The sequence below is a fragment of the Amyelois transitella genome, chromosome 3 (genome assembly GCF_032362555.1).
Source record: "Amyelois transitella isolate CPQ chromosome 3, ilAmyTran1.1, whole genome shotgun sequence".
NCBI lineage: Eukaryota > Metazoa > Arthropoda > Insecta > Lepidoptera > Pyralidae > Amyelois > Amyelois transitella.
This window is the reverse complement of record NC_083506.1, coordinates 3421365-3445040: the sequence shown is the minus strand read 5'-3', so window position 1 is coordinate 3445040 and position 23676 is coordinate 3421365. Positions and strand designations below refer to the sequence as shown.

General features: G+C 32.4%; 1 protein-coding gene across 1 annotated transcript in view; it reads left to right on the top strand.

Annotated features, from left to right (window-relative positions):
* The first annotated feature begins 1087 nt into the window (after positions 1-1087).
* Positions 1088-23676, top strand: part of LOC132903432 (mucin-2) — a 106541-nt gene continuing 83952 nt past the window's right edge. The window contains exon 1 of the mRNA XM_060951745.1: positions 1088-1219. Within this exon, the coding sequence (XP_060807728.1) occupies positions 1174-1219 (46 nt within the window). The 5' untranslated portion in view covers positions 1088-1173. The remainder of the gene's footprint in view (positions 1220-23676) is intronic.

Here is a 23676-nt window from a genome sequence, read left to right as displayed (position 1 = left end):
TTTATTAAGGTTGATCGATAATCATTTCATTACACGCTGGACAACGTAATTCGGTGAAATAGTTCAGGATATATGTTGTCATTTGTATCCGCGATCGCGTATAGGTTAACAAGTCACATTTGTAAGCAATTTTCTACTTCTTCCTTTTCTTTTTTCAATTCGGCGAACAGACAAGCCTATTTAATGGTGAACAGTTTGTGCATGATAAATAGCAAACAAACTAAATCAATATATGTATATCTATACTAATATTATAAAGCTGAAGAGTTTGTTTGTTTAAACGCGCTAATCTCAGGAACTACTGGTTCGAATTGAAAAATTGTTGAATAGACCATTTAACGAGGAAGGCTTTAGGCTATTAACATCACGCTGCAACTTTAAGAAGCAAAGATATAATGGAAAATGTGAAAAAAAAAACGGTTTAAATTATTCATCCTTGAGGCCTTCAATGATGCACATCTGGTTTAACATAAAAATAACGAATACATTATTGTGTTGTAAGAAAAAGTTCATGTTAAAATTAAACAAAGGTTATATGGTATCAACGTTTAAACTAGTGGTCTCTTCATTGTTGAGGTGGATTAGCTTTGATTGGCAAATCTGTGTGTGTGTGTGTGTGCGTGCAGGTTGGTGGACCATGATATTAGAAAAGGCTAATAATCGCATTCTAAAATTATTTAATCCATCGCATATCACGGCCATTTAATAACCACTTATTATCCATTTAAAAATTCCCCATAAAAAACAAAAGCTTCCTAGTTTCGGTTATAATTTTAACATCATTTATCACAACCTTTTACTATATTGCACATATCTTTACAACCATTTTCATGCCTACGATCCATTAAACGTTCATCATATCAGATAAAAAAAAAACAATACTAGTCTACATAGCAATTTGCAGATCAATTATCCCAACCTTTCGCTATCCATGCGCATACGACCTTCGCAAACCACCACCTCCTTGCACCAAAATCCCCTTGCACCAAATCCCTGACATTTCCCTCGCTTCCGTACCCTTAGGCCTTCGCCCCACCACCGCAGGGCTGCGCAGGCGAACGGAGCGGATTCTTGTCACTCCCGCGCACGCGCGCCGATCTGCCGCGCGTTTCGAACGTGTACCATGAAGTGGTGAAGTGTAGTGCTGTGATAATAGACCGTGAGTGATAAAACATGAGGTCCTTCTGCGCAGTCGCGCTGCTCGCCCTAGTTGTAACAGGTAATTGGAGGATTGTTAAAGGATATATTTGATTGTAGAATTTTTTATTTAATGGAAATTTTATCTGTGTATAATTTACTGTAGAACATATTTTGCAAGATATTTAAAAACCTATAGGTAAAAGATAAAGGTATAAAATATAAAATTTTATAGGTGTAAGTTCTAAGTGGATTGCGCTTAAATTTGACAAAATTAAAGTTCTAAGCAATATTGGCGTCCGCTAAAAAGGATTTTTTAAATGCGCACGGATTTGATATAAATCCACTAAATATATTATATTCATAAATTTTGGCAGGCTGAATACGACAGAATAAAAAATACACAAATAACAAAATATTTTTTTTTTATTGCAAATATATCGGCTGGCTATAAAATAAACAAATTTTGTATAACAAGTAATTAATTATCGTAACGCAATACCGATAATGTAAATTAATTAAATCAGGTGTTAGCCACAATTTTCTTAGTAATTTTACGTAATTACTAATTGACATACAATTAAAAACATTTTTTTTTTTGTTTAATTGTATGTTTGTTAATTTTTCACTGTATTTTTACTTTATAAGCAAATTCTTTAACCAAAAACAGGCCCAAAAACAGCTTCAATACACGCCTTCAAAATCAGCTTTGTCCAACCCATCAAAAAAAAAATACTGTTTTTGAATTCTTTTTTATTACTCAAGAAACATACTTCTTCAAGCGTGATTACACTTTGTATCACTTTCAATGTCAATATTTGAATAAAGTTATGCGATGCAAGGTTTTATTTAAATTAGTTCAGTCTGGCTAGCTTCTTATGGAACGATGCAGTTAAATCATCAATAATTCAGCTTATTTTCCTCCTACTTCTATGAAGCTTTATTTAAAATTTTATTTCGTTATGGCTTATAGTTCTTTTGTGGATGCTTGTGTTATTATAACTACACTTGTATGTCAAATTTCAGCGATGTACATTTTGTACTATCACAAATACGTCGTAGTGAAATTTAATATATTATTTTTCTTTTAAACTCTTTATTACAGATTAATAAATTTTGGGCAAGTTTTATTGTAAAAAGAAGTATTTGTGCCTATTTGTAGAATTAATCGCTAGCATTCTAGCGGAAAATCAAGCGAAGGAAAATGTATTTTTTTTATAATTTAAAATAGATTTTATTTATAATGAAAAAATACACAAAATACACTGATCAGATTTTGTTCCAAAAGTGACCACCAAAAGGTATAATAAAAACAATTACATTTTTGTGTAAATGAGAAGAAAACTTTACAAAAGAAAAATCTAAACTTATTGATATCATGACGAATTGACACATCAACTTTTGGATATAATTTTTTTTACAAAAGTAATGAAGTTGTTGTTATTATACTATTTGATACACTAAAGTGTCAACAAAAAGTTTGAATCAAGTATTATATCAGTACGAAAAGAAATGCAAAGCCGGTAGTTATTTAAATAACAAATGAGTCGAGCACTTTGTGTCGGAGGGAAAGTGGCGCTTTTTTACGTTTTTTATTTATATATTTAAGAGATACTGTTTATTTTATTTATTCAAAACTTTATTCCACAAAAAATGTATTAAAGGCGGACTTACGGCCGTTTGGAGTTCTCTTTCTGTCTAACGGCGCTGACCAAACAGAAAAACTTTAAGTTGGTTGTGCGATAAAGTGCACATGCATATTGCGAAATAGATACGTTACAAAACAATGCATAAATATATACGATATATATAAAATACATGCAAAAAACATTAACATACATGAAAGATCAAATCAGGATTTATATTTTTATTAAAAATATTAAACTATAGTTATCTAGGTTTAACGCGGTGCAAGAAGCCTAAGCCTGTTTTTTAATTATTATCATACATACATACATAATAGTCACGTCAATATCACTTGCGGGGTAGACAGAGCCTGATAGGCTACGTTCAGCTGTTTCGCTTTATGATATAATGATTTAAGTACTGACAGGTTGCTAGCCCATTGCCTAAAAGAAGAATCTCAAATTTATATGCCCTAAGTTGCCTTTTACGATTTCCATGAGGGGTCCTATTCTGTTTTCTTATTAATTATGATACTAAATAAAATTTAAAGTCAAACTAAAAATATATTAAGTATACATTTATTTAACAACTAAGTTATAATGATTAACGTTATAACTTAGTTGTTAAATACATGAACGGACTTTCGTTTTTGGTCGCTCATTGACAGATACGAGCAGTATGGGAAACGACGGCAAAAACTGTCAGCTGAGGCCGATCTCTTGAGAAACACGTGAATCTAGACATTAATTAATTGAACAATGAAAAATGTAAGACATTAGGCACACGACTATATTGACGATAACATGTTTAAGTGTAAATAATATGTATTTAAGTATATATCTACATATGTACAAACAAAGCGAAGTTATATTTCAGTTTGCAAATGTATTTCACACACAGAATGCACGATATTATAGACGCATTGATCATTTCAATTTGGAATAATTCTTCCCTAAATTATATTTTATATGTCGTCTTAAAAAAACATCAAACAAAAATGATAAGTACAGGGATAAACTTAAAGTTAATTTTAAGTTTATAAATGCTAACTTAACATAATCTAAAATTATACCAAGGTAACACCGATTCAGCTTGAAAGCAACAAAACTAGTAGCAGTTAATTCGGGAATTCTATTGCAGCAGCGCAATTAGAGTCGATTTTTTGCGCAATCTCCGCTTTGTTTTGAACGCGTGCGCGTGCGCAGTTGCTCGCGCGTAACGGACGCGGTGAAAATTAACACGTTTCCCTCATGCGGTACGCAAATAGCACTATTAATATAAAACGGATAGTCGTTTTTTTATAACGTTCGGGCTTTGACAAATCGAATCGGTTTTCGTATTGACTTTTGCTGTAACAATCTGTATGAAATTTTGTTAATTTGTAGTGAAAGTTGATCCTGTCTTATGATGGTCATAAAACACTGTATTGAGCGTATTGTATGTTTTTAAAAAAGGTGCAATTTCCTTACATACATATATTAAATTTGTGCATCATTTTATCCCATTTATAATATTAATTTAATACATGATACAATAAAAAATCGAAAGCACAAATTCCATATGCTCTATATTAATAACATTTTTGAATATTCAAATTTGATTTTTGTGTATAACAAAGCTGATGATATAACTATTATCTGAGAGGCTAATCGTACCAGAGGAATTATTTACGCTAGACTATATAGATAAAAGTTACAATCTACACATTGGCTCAACGTGCGTTGCCCCCTGTATCTTATTGTTTATGTATAGTGACTGTCTTATAACTTTTATGCACATAATTTAAAACTGAAACAAAAGGATATAAAAACATGGAACCTATATGCTTAAAATCACTAGGCGTAAGTGAGTTGGAGTGTACTGTGCCTTGACATGTCAGTTACTCAGTGATCAGGAAATAAATAAATATAATTAAAAGAATTTATTGGCAGTTTCTTTTAAATTACAGTAAAACAAAATCCCGATCAGGTTAAGTCCACCATTGTACTTCTAAATCCAATGACAGTTTTGTAATTTGTTATATTTATTTTTATGAGCAATAAAGAGCTTACAAACAAACTTGAATAATATACCAGTGTAAGTATGTAATTTACTTTTATCAACAAAACTTATTAATTTTGCAAAACTTGTTTGTAATTGGTAAAAATTATCACGTATCGGAATAAAATAGAGCGCTTTACATTACTTCACACTAAATACCTACTAACCGTCGTATTTATGTGACACGAACTCGCATTTATCGTTCGCCGGTGAATTTCCTTTTTCGTGCGGCAATTTTTCTCAATATTTCAGTCTGTCAGAAATTTCAACGCTTCGTACATCATCGGCAACAATGTCGTAAACGATTCGTTCCACGTATTTTAACCCCACATCCATCACGGCTACGAATTGATGTTTTCACGAATTCCTTATGAATGGGTTACGCAATGTATCTCTTTTATGTATTTTATTATTTGCATAGTATTATAATTTTGTATTACATTATTATCACTTATATATATGGGAGAGATTACACAGATTGCCTTATGTTTCGATATACTAAATCAATGATACTATATTTTTATAATAATTACTTATACAAAAAAACATCCAAAATCCAAGCCAACCAGAGAAAGATCGTTTGTCATCATGCCCTGACCGAGATTCGAACCCAGGACCTCCGGTGTCACAGACAATCGCATTACCATTACGCCACAGAGGCCGACAAATGATGTCTTTATCTTACACGACGAAGAAGTCAGACGAAGTTAATACGAATTTACTACACAAAGAATAATTTTGATATTAAAATAGCATGTTTATTACGTTTCATGACTTCAACGCATTCGATTTTATTATACCTTCACATCAAAAGTTCGCACTTCTTATGAATTAAAACAATCTCTGTAATACATTAATAAATGATTCATATTTTGTTATTGTGCCTTTTAAGAACTAAATTTTGTAAAGAGTTTAGTAAATTTCCATGTTTAAGTTTTGATAAGTGATAAGTAGAAGAATTGTTTAGTTTCTATACTTATTGCAAACTGTTTAGTTTGCTCGGCTTTAAAACTTACCGTCAGTTTAAAATTAATCATATCTTTCAAGATTTAATATTTACAAGAGGTTGAGAAAATATTTTTACCTAGTCAGAAATGCGCAAGACAGGTATGTGGTTGAAAGGCAACGATAAAAGGTCAACTAAGGGTCGGTAGTCGATGCGTAGCCAGTAATAGCAGGACGTCCTTACGCAGTTGAATGTGGTATAAGATGTTTCCAGTGTATATATAAGGTCTTATAGTTTAACATCAAACCTTCTAAGGCTCGTGACAATTTTGCTTTGATGAGTTTTGCCGCCTAATGCTTTTATATTAGTTTGACGACATAATTATGCCTTGAAATCGGTGTAATTTTGTAAGATTTTTGTTTCCACTGAGATTTTATTATCGTGATTATTTTCAAATTATATAATAAAGTAAGACAGATTTGGTTTTATTTCATGATCACCTATTGATTGGACAAATAGTACCATCCCTTACGGAGCAGATAGAGCCAAGTTTCGAAAGAACTCGGCTGCTGTAAGGCTTGATGATGGATAAATGCGTAAAAATGAACAGCCGACCATGGCCTGTCAGTATTTTCAAGGCTCAATGTTAGTCATTTTATATTTGTATGTTTGTAGTAATATTAGATAATACATACATAATGTACATTACATCTTTTAGTCCATAGTCATATCTCCGGATTGGCGGTTGATGTTAGTTACCGAGTACTTGTGAATTCTCACGCTAATCTATGTCAAAAGCATAAAATATCGTGTGTATAGAAGTGCGGCACGTAAGTTAGCAGCTGCTTAATCGCTCGTGGTTTAACCTATATATTCAGATATATAACACCACCACACCACACCAGATATTGTGTTCCTTCTCTGTTAATTTAAAATTGATATGCGAACAAAATAATAAATAAAAATATTTTTATATTTTCTAACCACAATTTGATGCAAAGTGATTTATCCGCAAAATGCTTCTACAATTTGATAGATCTGCAACAGGCTTCGTCATTTGTAACAGTTTAACAGTTAATTATCCGCTACTAACTTCCTCAATGTTACCTTTACCTTACAGATTAAACCAAATAATAATGATGAGTATTAAATAATAATTAGTTCATAAGTTTTAAAGTATCGATATTTCTGGCGAATTAAATGGCGAAGGTGTTAACTGTGACCGGAACTTTAACCTTTCTTGTCTTATTATATAACTATAATGTAAAATAAATCATTCTGAAATACATAAGGGAAGTTATGGCTTTTGTGAAAATACAGAAATAATATTTCAAAGTTATGTTTTTTGCGTATTTTCACGCTATTGCTGCTGGCATGAAAATTCTTTGTATTTCACACAATATACATGCAAAATTTCACGGAGTTCGGCTTTATTGTTTCGTCGTGAAAGATGTATAAACAAACAGAATAACACACTTTTGCGTTTATAATTTTTGTATCGATTTCACATAACTGGACTGGTGCATTTATTGGGTTACATGTTTATACATTCTGTATACTTTCTATTTTGTAATGGAACGAACTAGATATAAACCTAGTCACGACTTTATTGTGAGATCTAAGAAACTAAATAACCATATGTCAAGCTAGTGAAATTAGTGTAATGGGTTTTATTGTTTGATGATGCTTACTCGCACAGAAGATAAGATTAAAGATTTCTTAAATCTTATGGTTTTGAAACACCACCTTATATTTCTGAGTAAATTAGTTTTCACCTCAAAAATGACGAACTATTTCCCAAGTTCTTGCCTATGAATGTCTTTAAAGGCAACTAAGGGATCAAGAATATTAAATTACTGCAAGTTTCCACTGTTCTAGTAATGATAAATATAAGCCAGTCGGCTGACCGTTGCCTTCGAGATTTTTAAGACTATATTCCGAAGTAAGCTCTGTCTGCTCTACCTCTTAACGAACAAAGACGTACATACATATAGTCACTATATATCCCTAGCTTTTGGTAGACAGAGCCAACAGTTTTGACAGGCCAGACAGACTGATAGGCCACGTTCGGCTGCTTGGTTCAATGATGGAATGGAGATTTAAACAGAGACAGGTTGCAAGCCCATTGCCTAAAAGAAGAACCCCAAGTTTATAAGCCTTTATCTTAGTCGCAATTTCAAACAACTTTAGGAAAGAGATGAAGTGGTCCTTTTATGTTTCTATTGGTACCGAGAACCCCAGGCACACACGTGATATTTGTATATTGACTTACTGATGTAAAGTTTTGTCTACGATTTATCGTTAAAGATTACTTAATCAAACTCAACAAAATTTATTAGCGTCATTATAAATCATGAACAAATTTGCGTATATTTCTTTAACAAACACTGAGTTTTAACACATCGATTTACTATTAAATCAAACCTTATGCCTACGCATCTTATTCGCTTAGTCAATTAACCAGTACGACAACATCAGGCGGCCATTATTTTGGTCAAGGTTCAGGCATTTCACAAACGCTAGTATTACTGATTCTGCACATGTGCCTCTGAATGTATGAGTTTTTAAACGATACAAAAGATACCAACTGTTCTCTTTCGAAATTTCGGAATGCGTTCAGTAACTGGCATGGAATTTTAAATGTGGAACACCTTTTTTTTCTATTTATTTAGAACAACAGTCTTATGGGAAATTCAAGAATTAAAATGTATTTAGTCTTTTTAAAAACTATAATAGTGTAGCTGTTTCTCATTCTGCTTAGATTATAAAAGTCGATCAAGGGAAAGGCTATAATAAAATTGAAATTCTTTTCTTAGGCAATAGACTGTAGTAATCTGTCACTATTTAAATCTCAATTCCATCATTAAGCCAAATGAAGCTGAGCGTAGCTTTTTATCCATTTAGAGACTGTTGACTCTTTCTACCTGGTTAGGGATAAAAACGTGAACATAATATAACAAATAAGTGACCTTTGCGGACATATGTTTCCGTTAGATGAAAGAAATAACATCTTCGTCGATTCTAAACCACAAATGTTCATGTTTATTAGCAAATATATTAGCCTAATCAATGATACAAGATTAATATCATTATCGCTATTTTAAAACTCACATAACTGCAAATACCGGTCGGTTAATGCATTGGTAGTTATTTCGCAGTTACAAATTATTATTAATACTTATTTATTTATAATTTTAATGTCATTAGTATCATTAGACAATTAATTATGTTTTTGTTTTTGAAGCCCACTATTATAATTTTTCACTATCTGGATCTGAATTAATCAAGGAAAGTTCATTCAAGGGGTTTAAATCCGTAAATATATTATTGACATAAAATTCAGCGATTTACATTATTGTTTACGAGATTTTACGTTACGAAACAATATATTTCGATTTGGAAAAAGTTAAAGCATGAAATATTTATTTTTAAAAGCTAGGTTATGTTTATTTTATAATATTTGTAAATGTTATCCTATTTCTTTTACTGAAGTGTCAAAAGATTTCTCGCAATTCTATGGGAACCGAAATTAATTTTTAATATTACGCAGGTAATCCTATGAATTTTGGATACACGCTTAACAAGTTCACTACATCGAACGCAATTAACCTAACATTAAACAAAATTAGAAGGCTTATTCCAATCAATGATATTTAACCATAGAGTTTCTATTTTGCACAGAACGCGCAATCGTTTCTCGACAAAAATTCTTTCAATTATAAAACAAAGCAACCCTTATCTCATATGATATAATACAAGAAAAAAATTAAGCACATTACAGTTTCCAATAAAAATAATGTATCAAATAGTTAAAAGGGCTAACAACTAATTTTCCGTGGGAACTGCTCACGGTTTTCACTAGCAAATAGGCGCTTCTGAAACAAAGGACGTTCTATTCCATTCTTCCTCTATGGTTTGAGCGGATTATTACTAGTAAAAGTGTTCAGACGATAGAAGAGCCTCGTGTATGCAAATTAACCGGTAAACAGCCAACGTGAGAAATGCTAATTGCTGGTGATTGAGTGTGCTCATTGTACGATATCGCTTTTCAATTTGTCAACGATTTGTTTCCTTCTTTTTTCTTGAGAGCACACGTTCAATGCATTAAAGGAAAAAATGTGTTGTTGTTTTTTGTAATATAAATATTAAATCAGCGATTACATATTTATCTATTTATATCTAAAGAAGGTAAATCTTACCGAAACCCAAATACAGATAAGCAGTAAATTTGATTTTTTTAATATTTATATTTCGATACATTTTATAATCAGCCAAAGCATCAAATTATTCATAGTTGTAAGAATAAAGATTTAACAATATAATTTAAAAACAATTTTTTTTTATGTTTACTTGAGTCGCCATTTTCCATTGTTTTTTAAATTCAATAATGTGTTTGAGATATTCTTAATATGTCTCATATCATACAGCAATTTTTCGTAATATTTGTTATTACCGTTCATTGCAGAGTCAGCGAGAAATCGCCTCGTAGTCATCAGAGAAATGTCAACTTTCGCATTTCACGAGTAGCGTCCAAATTACGTAATTCACGTCGTCTAATTACATCAGTATGAATATTGATCAGCTGATTGGGATGTAAATATTGGTACGAGGTTTAAGGTTATAAAGTTCATTAAAATTGGAAGGTTCCGTTAAATGTATGAAAGTTCGAGCAACAGCAGTTAACTTTTAATTAGGTACCTACATATTTTGGTTTTCAACAAGTTTGTTGAATTAATTTTTGCAATTCAAATTCATATTATTTTTAGATTATTAGTAGATCCCATTTTTTGAAATATGTACCAAAAGATATTAAGGTCAAAATCTAATCATTATTATTTTATCACAAATATTAAAAAATGAAAATAATAATTAAGATAAAACTTCGTTTGGTAAAAATTACCCATAAATCATATCATCAGAATCATTTCATTAGAGACAGCTATAGAAATGTCAAAACAATACTAAACGACCTTTGTACTATACCGACGTATCAATAGTCGTAATTATAAAAAAAATGAAAACAAATCGCAGTTTAGAAAGAGAGTCAGCACTCACACATAGACGGTAATTGCAGGTTGCGTCTGCGCAAGTGTGCGTCACTGTCTCGCCTAGTTTTCACTCGACACCTTGCAGTGCCCGGCTGGTTGTTTACTAACATAGCTAGACATGTTAGCACGTTCCTATTTACTTTGCACAAACTATAAAAACAACACGAAACATGTCTAATTATACTTATAAATTTTAAAATGAGCTCCTGAAACTGTAGAGGAATACTTTTTAAACGGTTTTTTTTAAATCCTCTTTCAATAGATATAGAGCAGAGAAAATGTCACTGATGATTTATTCAGCAACGCATCGCGAAAACCTTAAACAGATTTTTTTGCTCAAAAATCAAGGTAAGGCTAACAAACTGGTAGTATTTTTCTATTAGTCGATAATCTAGCAAATTGTCGCTCTCTGAATCTCAATTCCATCATTTGCTTAATGAGCTATACAATATACAGCTAAATGTGGCCTTTCAGTATTTTCGAGTTTAATGGCGCTGTCTACCCCGTAGGGTATAAAGACGTGACTATATAAATGTATGTATAAATGTGTCAAAAGGTATGACGATCCAAACTATAGGATCATAAAGAACTAAGTATATTCATTTTGAAAAAGAATTTGTAAGAATTAGGTAGTAATCTGATCTCTAAGTCGATTATAATTAGGTATATTAAATCATACATATCTAGTTTATCGTGTAATCAAAACAGGTTGCATTCCGATGGACGGTTGGAAATATAAGTTACTCGTATCAGGTAAACGTATGTAACTTTAAATAGGTTCAGACAATGTGGAGATATCTATTTATGTAGAAAAAATATTGTTATGTATTTTTTTATTTTGAAATTTGTTATTAATCAAAGTCGAAGAAGTGATCTCAGCAGTTTAATGATTTAAAAAAGCTGCATTTAAGAGTTACGTTCGTTGTATAGCATTGTACATTACAAGCTTTTTGTAAACAAACCATTTAAAAAGGCATTTTCTTCAAGTAAAGTCACGTCAAGAATAGGTAGCCGGATAGTAACTTCGTCTAATATTATATATATTCTTTGATTTATAACTTAGAAAACTAAATTGCCATATCGATCATTACATAATTTAACTATATGAATTCTTAGGTTTATTTTTACGTGGTGTTATGAATAATAAATTTGAATTATACAGTTTTACATCAGATCCGGTTTTGCGATCCGTCCGCCGCACCGGCGCGGGCGCACATACGCCCGTATCAATGCTCCGCGTATTCTTTACTTTCTTTTCGATATACATGGGTTTTACCCATGACTTCTATTGCTTAACACATAAGATCGATTTTCTAGTAATTGAAGAAACTTTCGATTTCAATTATTCGATATTGCAAACATATAAATACACATTCTGTATAACATGATGCCGTGTGGTTCCCAGTACCAATAGGAAACAGAATAGGACCACCCCATCTCTTTCCCATGGCTGTTGTAAAAGACGACTAAGTACGATATAGACGTGACTATGTGTATGAATGTATGTAACGTTAGATGTTATAATAGGTTACTAATTCGCACTGTCCGCAACAAACATTAGTAGACGTGCACTAATTTAGAGAATTGCACCTTAGTCTAAGCGCAAGTGATTCACCAATTAGACGGTTGCGCATGCGCACTTTGTTTGCGGCTCCCACAGTATTGCGACTCCCCGATGATCCATTCAGTGATGGCCACCGTCACTTAAAATTGGTTATAAAACTTAGTACACATAAGATTATCGCCGCAACTTCATTCGAGCATAAAGAAAAGAATAATCGTTAAAACTAGTTCTCTTTGGAATTCCGAAGTATACCTTAGTGTAGAAATCACTTTAGCATCTATAAGCTCAAAAGTTAAGATTACTTCGCCTACATTTTCCTATCTTGAAAAAAATCTTATGTTTTTAACTATATGTATACCAAATTTCATTCGAATCGGTCCAGCGGTGTAGGTATGGAAGCGGAACAGACAGTTAGACAGACTTTCACATTAACAATATTAGTAACATATATACTTAGTATAATATGTATGTATAATAAGCGCAAACATCAATCGTTGACAGAAATTTTTACAATGCAGCAATATAATGCATTCCATGGACACCTGCGCCTGCTTCGGAATGTATGCCCACTGCAGTTTCCCATAAGAAATGTGGCCGCAAATTACACGATCATTAAGCTGTTATGTGGAATTAAAATTGAAAATCTAGACTTATGTAATGTTCTTGATAACTTGTTCGTACGAGTTTTTAACTGCCTTCAGGTATAAGGCTTTGCTCCCGTGAATTTTTAAGTATTCTGGCTTGAAGTTGCTATGATGTTGATCTGAGATGAAGCTAAAGAAGTGTGTAGGGATCGTGGCAAGATGTAGTTGAAAGATGTAGTCTCTGCCTACCAGCTGTCGATAAGTCGAAGAAATAAGAAAAAAAAAAACAAGCTATGCAGCACTTATTTTTTTTTTTTAATTTCGATTTTTAAAGAATTTTTGTTTGTTTTCAGGTAATATTTTCGTAGTAAATTTTCTACGGAAGCTACTTCCATTTGGAGATAACATCACTGTACATACCAACATAACTTAGTCATGACAGGTAAATTATAATGTAGTTTTAAATTGCAATATTTCGTTACGTTGCCGTTGTATGTGACTTTGCAGTGCGTTCTCAGACGAAAGGTTAATAATTAATTTTTGATTATAATTTAATAACAACAGATAAGAGGTTATTATGGTGCCATCTCTTGAGCAAGATTAGATGACCGTTTCACTATTTTAGATTACTAAGTAAATTGCAAGTTACATTGCATCTTAAATAAGTAGGTTAATATAAACGCGTATGCGATTGCGCCTTTGCATTTCTGCTTATACGTTTTTGCCAAAATTATTCAAGATTTTGATGTATTAAGAAAAATCAAAGTAATTCAATGTAATTTTATTAGAATTTACAAAACTTATCTCTATGAGCCTTCTCAAGCGTACATGTTGATTTCATAAGAAACCAGCACCGGTTCACAGCATAACATAAGTGGCTATCTAACGTTATAAATTTGCATATGCCACAGTCGTGCAAAATTTATTTTATCCTCTTTCATGCAAATTAAAATTTGTATTCAGTGATAGCTTTAATTGCAGTATCAGTTTTGCAAACCTCTGATTTCAAACTGCTCTTGATAGCCATTCAAAGACATTACATTAGGCCAATAGTTCCCATAATATGTAATCTAAAAACGAATTAATTAATTGACTAAATTACGCACGAAACGAGTGATAGGAATTAGAAAAAAAGTAAATTATTAAAAAAATATCTAATTTCAAATGTCAAAATCATTTCAGATTCAAATTTTTTATGTGAAACGGAGAAAAAAAAACCTAAACAAACAAGTTGAACCTTGTTGAAAAGAGCCTTTAATTTGATTAGTACCCTGTTAGCGTTTGCGAAATGTAATGGTTCAAATCACAAGGTGACAATTGATGGCCGATGATAGCTGTGTGACTTCACATTATATACCATTTTGTTTGTTTGTACGTTCTTTAGAATGTGGCCAATTGACCTTCAATGAATATAAGTCGATAATTTGAATGTTTTCTTAGACTACTGTTTGATGTTCGAGTTAGTATTGATTGTACAATTTTGTCAATGATCCTTCTTATACTTGTTGTTCGCCAACTTTTCCTCCTATGTTGTGGCCTATATGTACGTTGTATATGTCATATGACATGTACTAGACAATCCTTTCTTCAACATCTATACATGTAATAAAACAGTAAAAATATTTTGTCTGTACATTTAGTATTTTTGACTGAAATGGATAGAGGGACACTTAAAATGAATAATAGATAGCAAAAATATTTTTTTTTAATTTCTTGTCTGTCTGTCTGTCTGTATGTATGATCACGATTATCTCCGAAAGTACTGAACCGATTTACTTGAAACTTTCACCAATTGCTTTGTTTTAACTCAGAAGAACATTTAAAGTTAGTTTCATCAAAATCGGTTCGCTAAAAAAAGATATCGACATTTGAATGAACTCAAGGTACGAGTTTGCCTGCGAATAAGTTACGAAATTTAAAATTTTAAGTCATTTATCATTGAACGACAGCATAATACCTATAACATATAAATATAAGTGAAAATCAGTTTGATAATATTCTGGTTTTGCCGCTCATAACATGCGTAATTCTCACGGAAAAAGATTTTTGGTTTGTTGGTCTACTTAAGTACCGTGTGGTTCCCGGCACCAATACAAAAAAGAAAAAGATCTCCATCTCTTTCCCATGGATGTCGTAAAAGGCGACTAAGGGACAGGTTTACAAACTTGGGTTCTTTTTTTGGCGATGGGCGAGCAACCTATCACTATTTGAATCTCAATTCTATCATTAAGCCAAATAGCTGAACGTGGCCATTCAGTCTTTTCAAGCCTGTTGGCTCTGCTTAACCCCCAAGGGATACAGACGTGACCATATGTAGTCTACTTTAATTTCGACACCACCGCAACGGCTTCGATGCTCCAGTGGTTGGTGCGAGAGACTGTGAAGTTGGCGGTTTAAGTTCGAGCTCCAACAAAACAAGATATTTTTTTAATCAAAATAATTTTTTTTGTTTTGTTTGAGTATTTTATTTAAAAAACTGAAATTCAAAATACTACATGTAATAAAACGGTAAAAATATTTTGTCTGTACATTTAATATTTTGACTGAAACGGATAGAGATTTTTTTTTTACATTTTTTGTCTGTCTGTCAGTTCTATCTGTCTACTCGAAATTTACGCAGACGAAGTCGCGGGCAACAGCTAGTAAAATAATAAACCAATTATCTTACAACTTTATCTCTAAATAAACTTTATTTTGTCCTTAAAACAAGCAATTAAGAAATGTTTAAGTGAAAACTTGTAAATGCATTTAATGTTATTAAGCTTTGTGACTGTTAAATTATTATATATAGATGTAAGTTTTCTGAATAAAATAGAATAGTCCTTTTACGTAAACTATTCATCTTTATTTAGACTTCAATTCAAAGTATATAAAATATTTATTAATATCAGGAATCGTGGCAAGTGGAACGATGTAGTATCTGCCTTCTAGAAAATAGGCGAGACTTAATATTACCCTTTGTATGAAGTATAAATTTTGTAACTGATCTGCATTAAACATTTAAAAACATAAGACAATTTCTAAAAACATGACGCAACATTCAGCCACAGCGAATTGTGCTAAACTACTGGATTAAATGAGTCGTGATAAATTTGGGCGCGGTCTAAATTAAAAGACCAAGCGTAATTTGATAATATACTTTGAAAAGCCGGCGCAATTTCAATTAATTTAACAAGACTGACAAGACCTTATACAAAACATACAATAAAAAAGAACTCCATAAATATAAAAAGGTTAACATATTAATGTAACATCTCCCATTAATCGTATTTATATTGTAAATGGGAAAGTATGTAACGTATGTAGATTGTATGTTTGTTACTCTTTCACGCAAAACCTGCTGAAGGGTTTGAATTTGTACTTAAAAATGAATTGGCAGGTTCATCTCTTTATCATTGTAGTATAAACAATCAACTTACTCTGTATTGACAGCTCATCCCGCTAAGACTTTTAACTTGGGCCACATAACTTTGCATGCGTAGAAGGCTGTATTATCTCTTATGTTTTGCTGCTCTGTGTCATAACCACAGAGTAACGAATGGGCGCAGTCGGAAGGAAGACAATGCATAATTTTATTGTGAGACACATCACGTTACGTTCTTAAAGTCGTGCATAATGAACTAGATGGAATTATGTGTATATTGTGAGTACAATGAACTGGAGAAAGGCTGAGAAATTTTATGATATCGAATTTTCAGAAATTAAGGACTTATTCATTGAAAGATTTTATTAGTCATTTTAATTTTATCAGATGTGACCCAGAACATTTTAACCCCAACAAAAAATAAGGATGTTTAAAGTTCGATGTGTGTCTGTCTGTATTAGTTACAATAAAATTTTAATTGTATTTATCACAGCTAATTATATTTTTAATAAACTTGGTACATATAGAAGTATGAAATCAAATTTTCGAAATAAAAATATAATATCAAAACTAAAATCACAATAGAATAATAAAAATTCTAGCAATTAATGCTTAACAAACTTTTTGTAGGTGCCTAGGAGTTTTTAACCGAAGTTTTTATTGGTAAATTAATTAATAACAAATTATACTCATACATATTTATTTTTAATGTGAGTGACCAGCGTATAGTAACGCCAATGAAATATGAATTTATACATGTACTCGTAAATAACATCGTGCGTGACAAAAACTTCTTCCGTAGAAAATTAATACTCTAATTAAAAACGAGTAATTACAGTATAACCTATGTTATATCTTTGCACCAGTTAACTAAATGTAAAGCCGTGTGGTTCTCCCTTCCCATGGATGTCGTAAAAGGCGACTAAGGGATAGGCTTATAAAATTGCGATCCTTTTTTTAGGCGATGGGCTAGCAACCTGTCACTATTTGGATCTCAATTCCATCATTAAGCCTAGCAACTAAACGTGGCCATTAAGTCTTTTCGGGACTATTGGCTCTGTCTACCCCGTAAGGGATATAGACGTGAGCATATGTACATACGTAACTAAATGTAAATGTTGGAGACCAGGTTCAGCTAGAAGGCGTTACAATGGAATTGAGATCAAGATAGTGACAGATTGCGAGCTCATCACAAAAAAATTACATTATAAAGACATTTTCCTCATATCCCTAGAATTTCCCTAAGAATTCAGTGGAAACACCGGATTCCTAACATAACTGCGTCGGCACATATATTTCTCCGGTGTGCGCACACGCAAGTCATCTGCATGCGAGAGTAATGTACCCAATGTTGAATGAAGTGACGTCACCGTATATGTTTATCATAATAATAAGTAATCTTTAAAGGGTTGTGTAATCATTGTAATATATTTCTTTAGAGGTTTATGATTTTTGTGATACATTCATCAAATGCTAATTGAGTTAAAATATTTTGGGGATGTCATTGGTATTAAACATTTGTCTTGCTACTTAATGCCTGTTGTTTATTGTGATGTTAGCGCTATTAGCTGTAAGCACCTTATAAACTGAAATAAATATATACGGGAAAAATTACACAAATTGAGTTAGCCTCGAAGTAAGTTCGCGACTTGTGTTACGAGATACTAACTCAACGATACTATATTTTATAATAAATACTTAGATAAACATCTAAGACCCAGACCAATCAGAGAAAGTTCGTTTCTCATTATGCCCTGACCGGGATTCAAACCCAAGACCTCTGGTGTCACAGACAAGCGTATTACCGCTGCGCCACAGAGGTCAAAAAAGTTCCTCCTCCTGGCTTGTGTCCCGGTAATTTCATATCATTGGTTGACGCTTCCAAAGCGTCAGTGCAGAAGAAGCGGCCATGGTTTCACATCCAGTTATCTTTATGTCGTGCAGATTTTCTCACTATGTATTTTCTTGCCGTAAGAGTATATATCAGAAATCAAACTAATATACGTACCTTTACCTACCATATGAATAATATACGTTATTTGGGTGCCAACTCAATTTTTGTAAACACTCTCTTTTACGATACATACACATATATAAAATCACGTCTGCATTTCTTATAGGGTAGACAGAGTCAAGTCAGAAATAGACTGAAAGGCCACTTTTAGCTGCGCGGACAGATTTGACTCCGTTATAAAATCCGATTGGATCCAAAACAAACAATTTGGTTCCGCCAGCAACATTAAGGTGAGGCCTTACTGCCTGCGGTTTAGTGGTTGCCGAGCTCAGTATTTTTGTACGGTCTGGTGGAGCCATGGTTGTTATGTCACCATTGGGTCATTTTACATTGGACAGGAAAATGTTATTCGACCAGGCGTGGGCGTAACGTGCTAGGAATTTATAATACTGCATTGGACTTCCCTATACATATTGTGCAAGGATCTTTGGATTTTTAAAGTATGTAATGTTCGTAGCAATATGAAATCCTCTATCCAATTTTCATACAATGTTAGCTTACATACGCAATATTTCTACTTAATCAGTTCCAGGAGGAATTACCAAAAGTAACCTAAGTTTTTTTTTTGTTTCATGAGTTCAGTAATTAACTTGTTACCTACAACCAAACATACTTTCGCATTTAGCCAATTAAAGGATTAGGCACTAACAAGATTTGCTAAACAGTATTGCAAGACTTCTTAACTTGTCATAATGAGTCATAGTATGGCACCTAGCATACCACACACACCTAGTGACATTCATCTCATGAAGTTGTTTGAACATCTCTGATTACAACACTACTATTGAGGAGTTTATTCGTTGTATTCGTAGTAATTTAGTTAAGATAAATAATCTTGATGAAATGTATCCTATGTGCTTTTCCAAAATCTTAATCAATTTCATTAAGATTGGTTTAGTAGATAACGCTTGAAGAAGTTACAAACAAACAAACTTACTTTTTCATTTATTATTTTAGTTGAGATCATTATAATCACGCTTCCTTCTCTTATCTTCTCGCCAATAAGTCATCATAAAAACTTTTGAGTACTCTTCCAGATTAACAATTTTCCAGTAGTTCAACAAAGAAACCTTTGAATTGTAAAGAACTGCCTTGACTTAGTTAATTCGAAAGTCATCACATACAACCACTTCGTTTCCATATTTCTTGAAGTATACAAACTGTTTTACACATTTTTTCTACTTCATTAACCTAGCCAAAGTACCATTTAAATTTCACTAACTACACAGTACGTAAACTTACGTAAATGACGGATTTAGCATATTATGCCAATAGTTTGCATCAACACTAATTTATGTTCACATAAAACCATAATCGTGCCTTTTGGGTTTTATAAAAATTCCAGCTAAATTACTGATTTAGTGTTTAAGATGAGTCAGATATAGTTTATTTGGCATAAGATGGTTTTAAATTGGTCATAACATATAAAATTCAGGTTTTGTGTCCGATTAAACAATGCTAAATATGAAATTATATAAGCCAAGGAAAACTGGTTGTGAGTAGTCTGAAAATGAAATTTGTAAACGGTCCATACAAATCTATACTCCTCACCAATATCATAAAGACATTTTGTGAAGAAAAAACTAAAACCTTTAGAAGTAACTTAGGACTTAAGTAAACATTTCGTTGAAAGGATACAAGGAAAGTCGTGTCCCTTGCGGGGTAGACAAGGCCAACATTCGCAAAAAAACTGAAAGGCCACGTTCAGCTGTATGGCTTCAAGTTGGAACTAAGATTAAAAAAGTGACAGGTTGCTAGCTCGTCGCCTACAAAAATTCCTGTCCTTTCTTAGCAACCTTTTACGACATTCACGGGAAAGATATGGAGTGGTACGAAAATGCCGGCAATCACACTTTAGAATGAAATACTTTTTACACAGATCAAGTTAGCTTAAAAGTAAGTTTTATTCATTCAAATAAAAATATATCTGCTCTAGAATGGAAACAAGAATTACAAGTTTAACGCTCCAGTTAAGGCAACTGTAATCACCCTAATTCCACGGCATTGCCTACTACTAGCGGTGAAAATTGTTTAAATGTCAACAACCAAAGGTCAATACATGTGTCATTACCTCGAGTTACCTAATGATTGGCATAATGTGCGGTGTGCAACTTACTACTTGGAAAACTGACAGTCGTAAATAGAAAATACAGAAGTATTCGTAACAGATACACAAGGTGTATATTCGCGTATTTTAAAAAATAAAACTTTATAGAAGACTGTAATAAGTATGAAATTCTTAGTAAACATTCTTGGTAAATATCTTTTATCCTACTAAATTATTAATGCGAAAGTTGTTGTAAGGATTTGTGGATGTGTGCGTGTATGTTTCTCTTTTACGCAAAAACCACTGGACGAAATATAACGAAAAATAATACATAGAATAATTTTCGCCCTGAAATTTCCACGAGAGCGAAGTCTACATAAATATGAACCCTGAAATACCCAGATATGTAGGACAGATTTTCAAGGGTTAAATATAAACTTTGAGATTAGTACTAAGGTCTGTTGTAGTCGGTTTTTTCCAGAACTAACGGAATTCTACTTAAGAATAATATTAAAAAAACCAATTATTCCGATGACCACATTAACCACAGATTAAACAAAGCTTAAACTTGAAACGTATGATAATTAATTTGATGAGGTCATATTTGATAGGTTGGTAGTATGTTTGTTTATATGTGACCTTTAACTATGATTGGCTTTTTTTTATATTTACGTGATTCTTCTATAAATAAATAACTTCTTTACTTATAAACTTTCATGTTACCTTAGCATTATATGCTCTGCCAGTAATATTTTTATTTAAATAAAAAACCGTGTCACCCTAATTTCTAACATTAATTCTGCAAGCGTTTAGAAATATAGGTATGCAAATGATTCTTTCAATGAAGATTTGGCAAAATACTAAAATCATATAAAAAATCTAGACCCATATTTTAAAAAAAGTGTTATATTCTGTGTTGCATGAAAATCTACCTTAACAGGCCCTCATTAAGTTTAAATAATTATACAAAAGCCAAAATTTAAAAAATGTGTTATGGGAGTATACTTAAATATATAAAAAGCTTAACCTGATACTTATAGGGGTTACTGACTCTAATCCCAAGGCATTTGTAGCATATTTAAATCTTATAAACATTCATCAGCTAAAGAATCATCGTCGTCGATACGTCTTTTATTTATGTCTCTTCTTTCTTAATGCTTTTTTATGGCTATTCCTTTGTTATTTTTGGCATATTCATTAACAACCCAAAGTAAGATACTGTTTGTGAGTAAACGTATATAGTCCAGGTAACGTATCTATCAAGATTAGGTACGCATTTTCTAGTGAAACATCAGGTTAAAAGTAACATAATCCCCTAAATAATTCCAATTAGACATACCTGCTTGTTTTCTTGGTGATTAAAAAATATAAATGTGAAAGTAGTATAATATTTAGTTTGACAAACCATTGACTTAAAAATTAGTATCTAATGTACACATATAATATTTTACAATTGAGGTATTTTGTTATATTCCTAAATTTACGACCGGTTCCCAATGTACTCTCACCCCGTAAGCCTCGAATGAAATATATTCGCGTTCGCAGAAACCTAATCTCCGGTAGAACCGGTTAAGGGACCAGCATCGTCAATTATTTATTTAAAATATTTGATGAGGTACGTCAGATGCATATTAAATATGGGTATAAGGAACTCTGAATAAAAAGTCTTTAAAGACCCTTTTATTATCATGATTCTTCTGGCGTTAGTCCGAGTTGAACCCGCAACTCTGAGAGGAACCCAAGGTATGTATGGTATACTAGAGGCCGCCCGCGACTTCGTCCGCATGGAAACCCTATCAATCCCGCGGGAACTCTGGGATAAAAAGTAGCCTATGTGTTATTCTGGGTCTTCAGCTACCTACATACCAAATTTCATGGTAATCGGTTCAGTAGTTTTTGCGTGAAAGAGTAACAAACATCCATACAAACTTTCGCCTTTATAATAGTAATAGGATAGGTTACCACGATAGTGGATAAGGTTAGCGGGGTTTTCATACGAAGCGACTCCCGTCTAACATCTACGCCTTTTCAGGGAACCTTACTTATTATGGACCATGATTATGGCATTTTTCGTAAACGTTTTTGCCAAATTTCTTTGCATACATCACGCCCTTTTTCTCGGCAAGGTAGGCATGCTACATAATTTCACTTGCGATCCCTGCAAACTTCTTTCGCTTAATCCACATTTATAAGTCTCTTCATGCAATTTCCTCATTAGTTTAGGTTACTCTTAACCTGGGCTTTTGTCAGGACTTAAAGTAAATGCACATTTAATGTACATATTGAAAATATATATATCTCAAGGATATATAAAAATATTAAGTCGTTTCGAGTTACAAATTGTAAAACGTTCGTTCCATACCTTGCCATATTGAATACGCATTTTTCAAGGAAGAGATATGCGTGCACGCAATATTACAGCATATTACACAGTGCATCCGTGCTCTTAAACTACAATTATGTAATTGCAAATTACATTTGTAATTCTTCCAGTACGTAATCGTCTAATCAGTGGTTAGTATTGAGTTTTTGTGCAGGAATTTTAATCAAGTTTGTAAGAATATGTATGTATAAAAGTATGACTAGAAATCAACCTAAAAAAAGTTAAACAAAAACTATTTGAATTATTTCTGTCATTTATCAAATATATTATATTTGTTAGCGAAGTTTTATATATTGAAGACTATCTCCAAAAGAATTGATTGGCCGTATATTGATGAGAATTGCATTGGTTGATATCTGAAACAATATTAACATCATTACTATTATAAACTAAAGTTCTGCAGAAAACGCCCTAGGCTATAAGTTTATCTTCCATAGTTATTTATACTTTGAGGAAAAGTAATTCTGCAGTCTTTCATTTAAATACTTATCTACTTCGATATTCTTTTTTCTACACATCCTGTACATATACGAGGAATTAAAGAGAAACGCAGGACATTGGTAAGGTCAGAACATTAAGCAAAAAACCCAGGCCGCGCCTTTCCTCGTATGTGGTTATATTTTTTCAGCTATAGCAGAAAAGGCTTAAGTTATTTTGTTAGAAATCATAATTTTTTGATTTTTTTTTAAAAAATTTATATGCAAGTCTTTCACTCTATGTAGAGGAGAAATGAAGTGTGGGGTTTGTATTTCCAGTAGTTTAAATTTTTATTTTATCTCAAAAGAGTTAACATATTAAGGCAAATGGAGCTTTATGATCAAGACAATATTGGTCAAGTACAAGCACTATTCAATACTTATTAACACTAAAAATGTATACTTATGAAAAATAATTACGGAAACAATAAAACGTTTGGGGTTCCC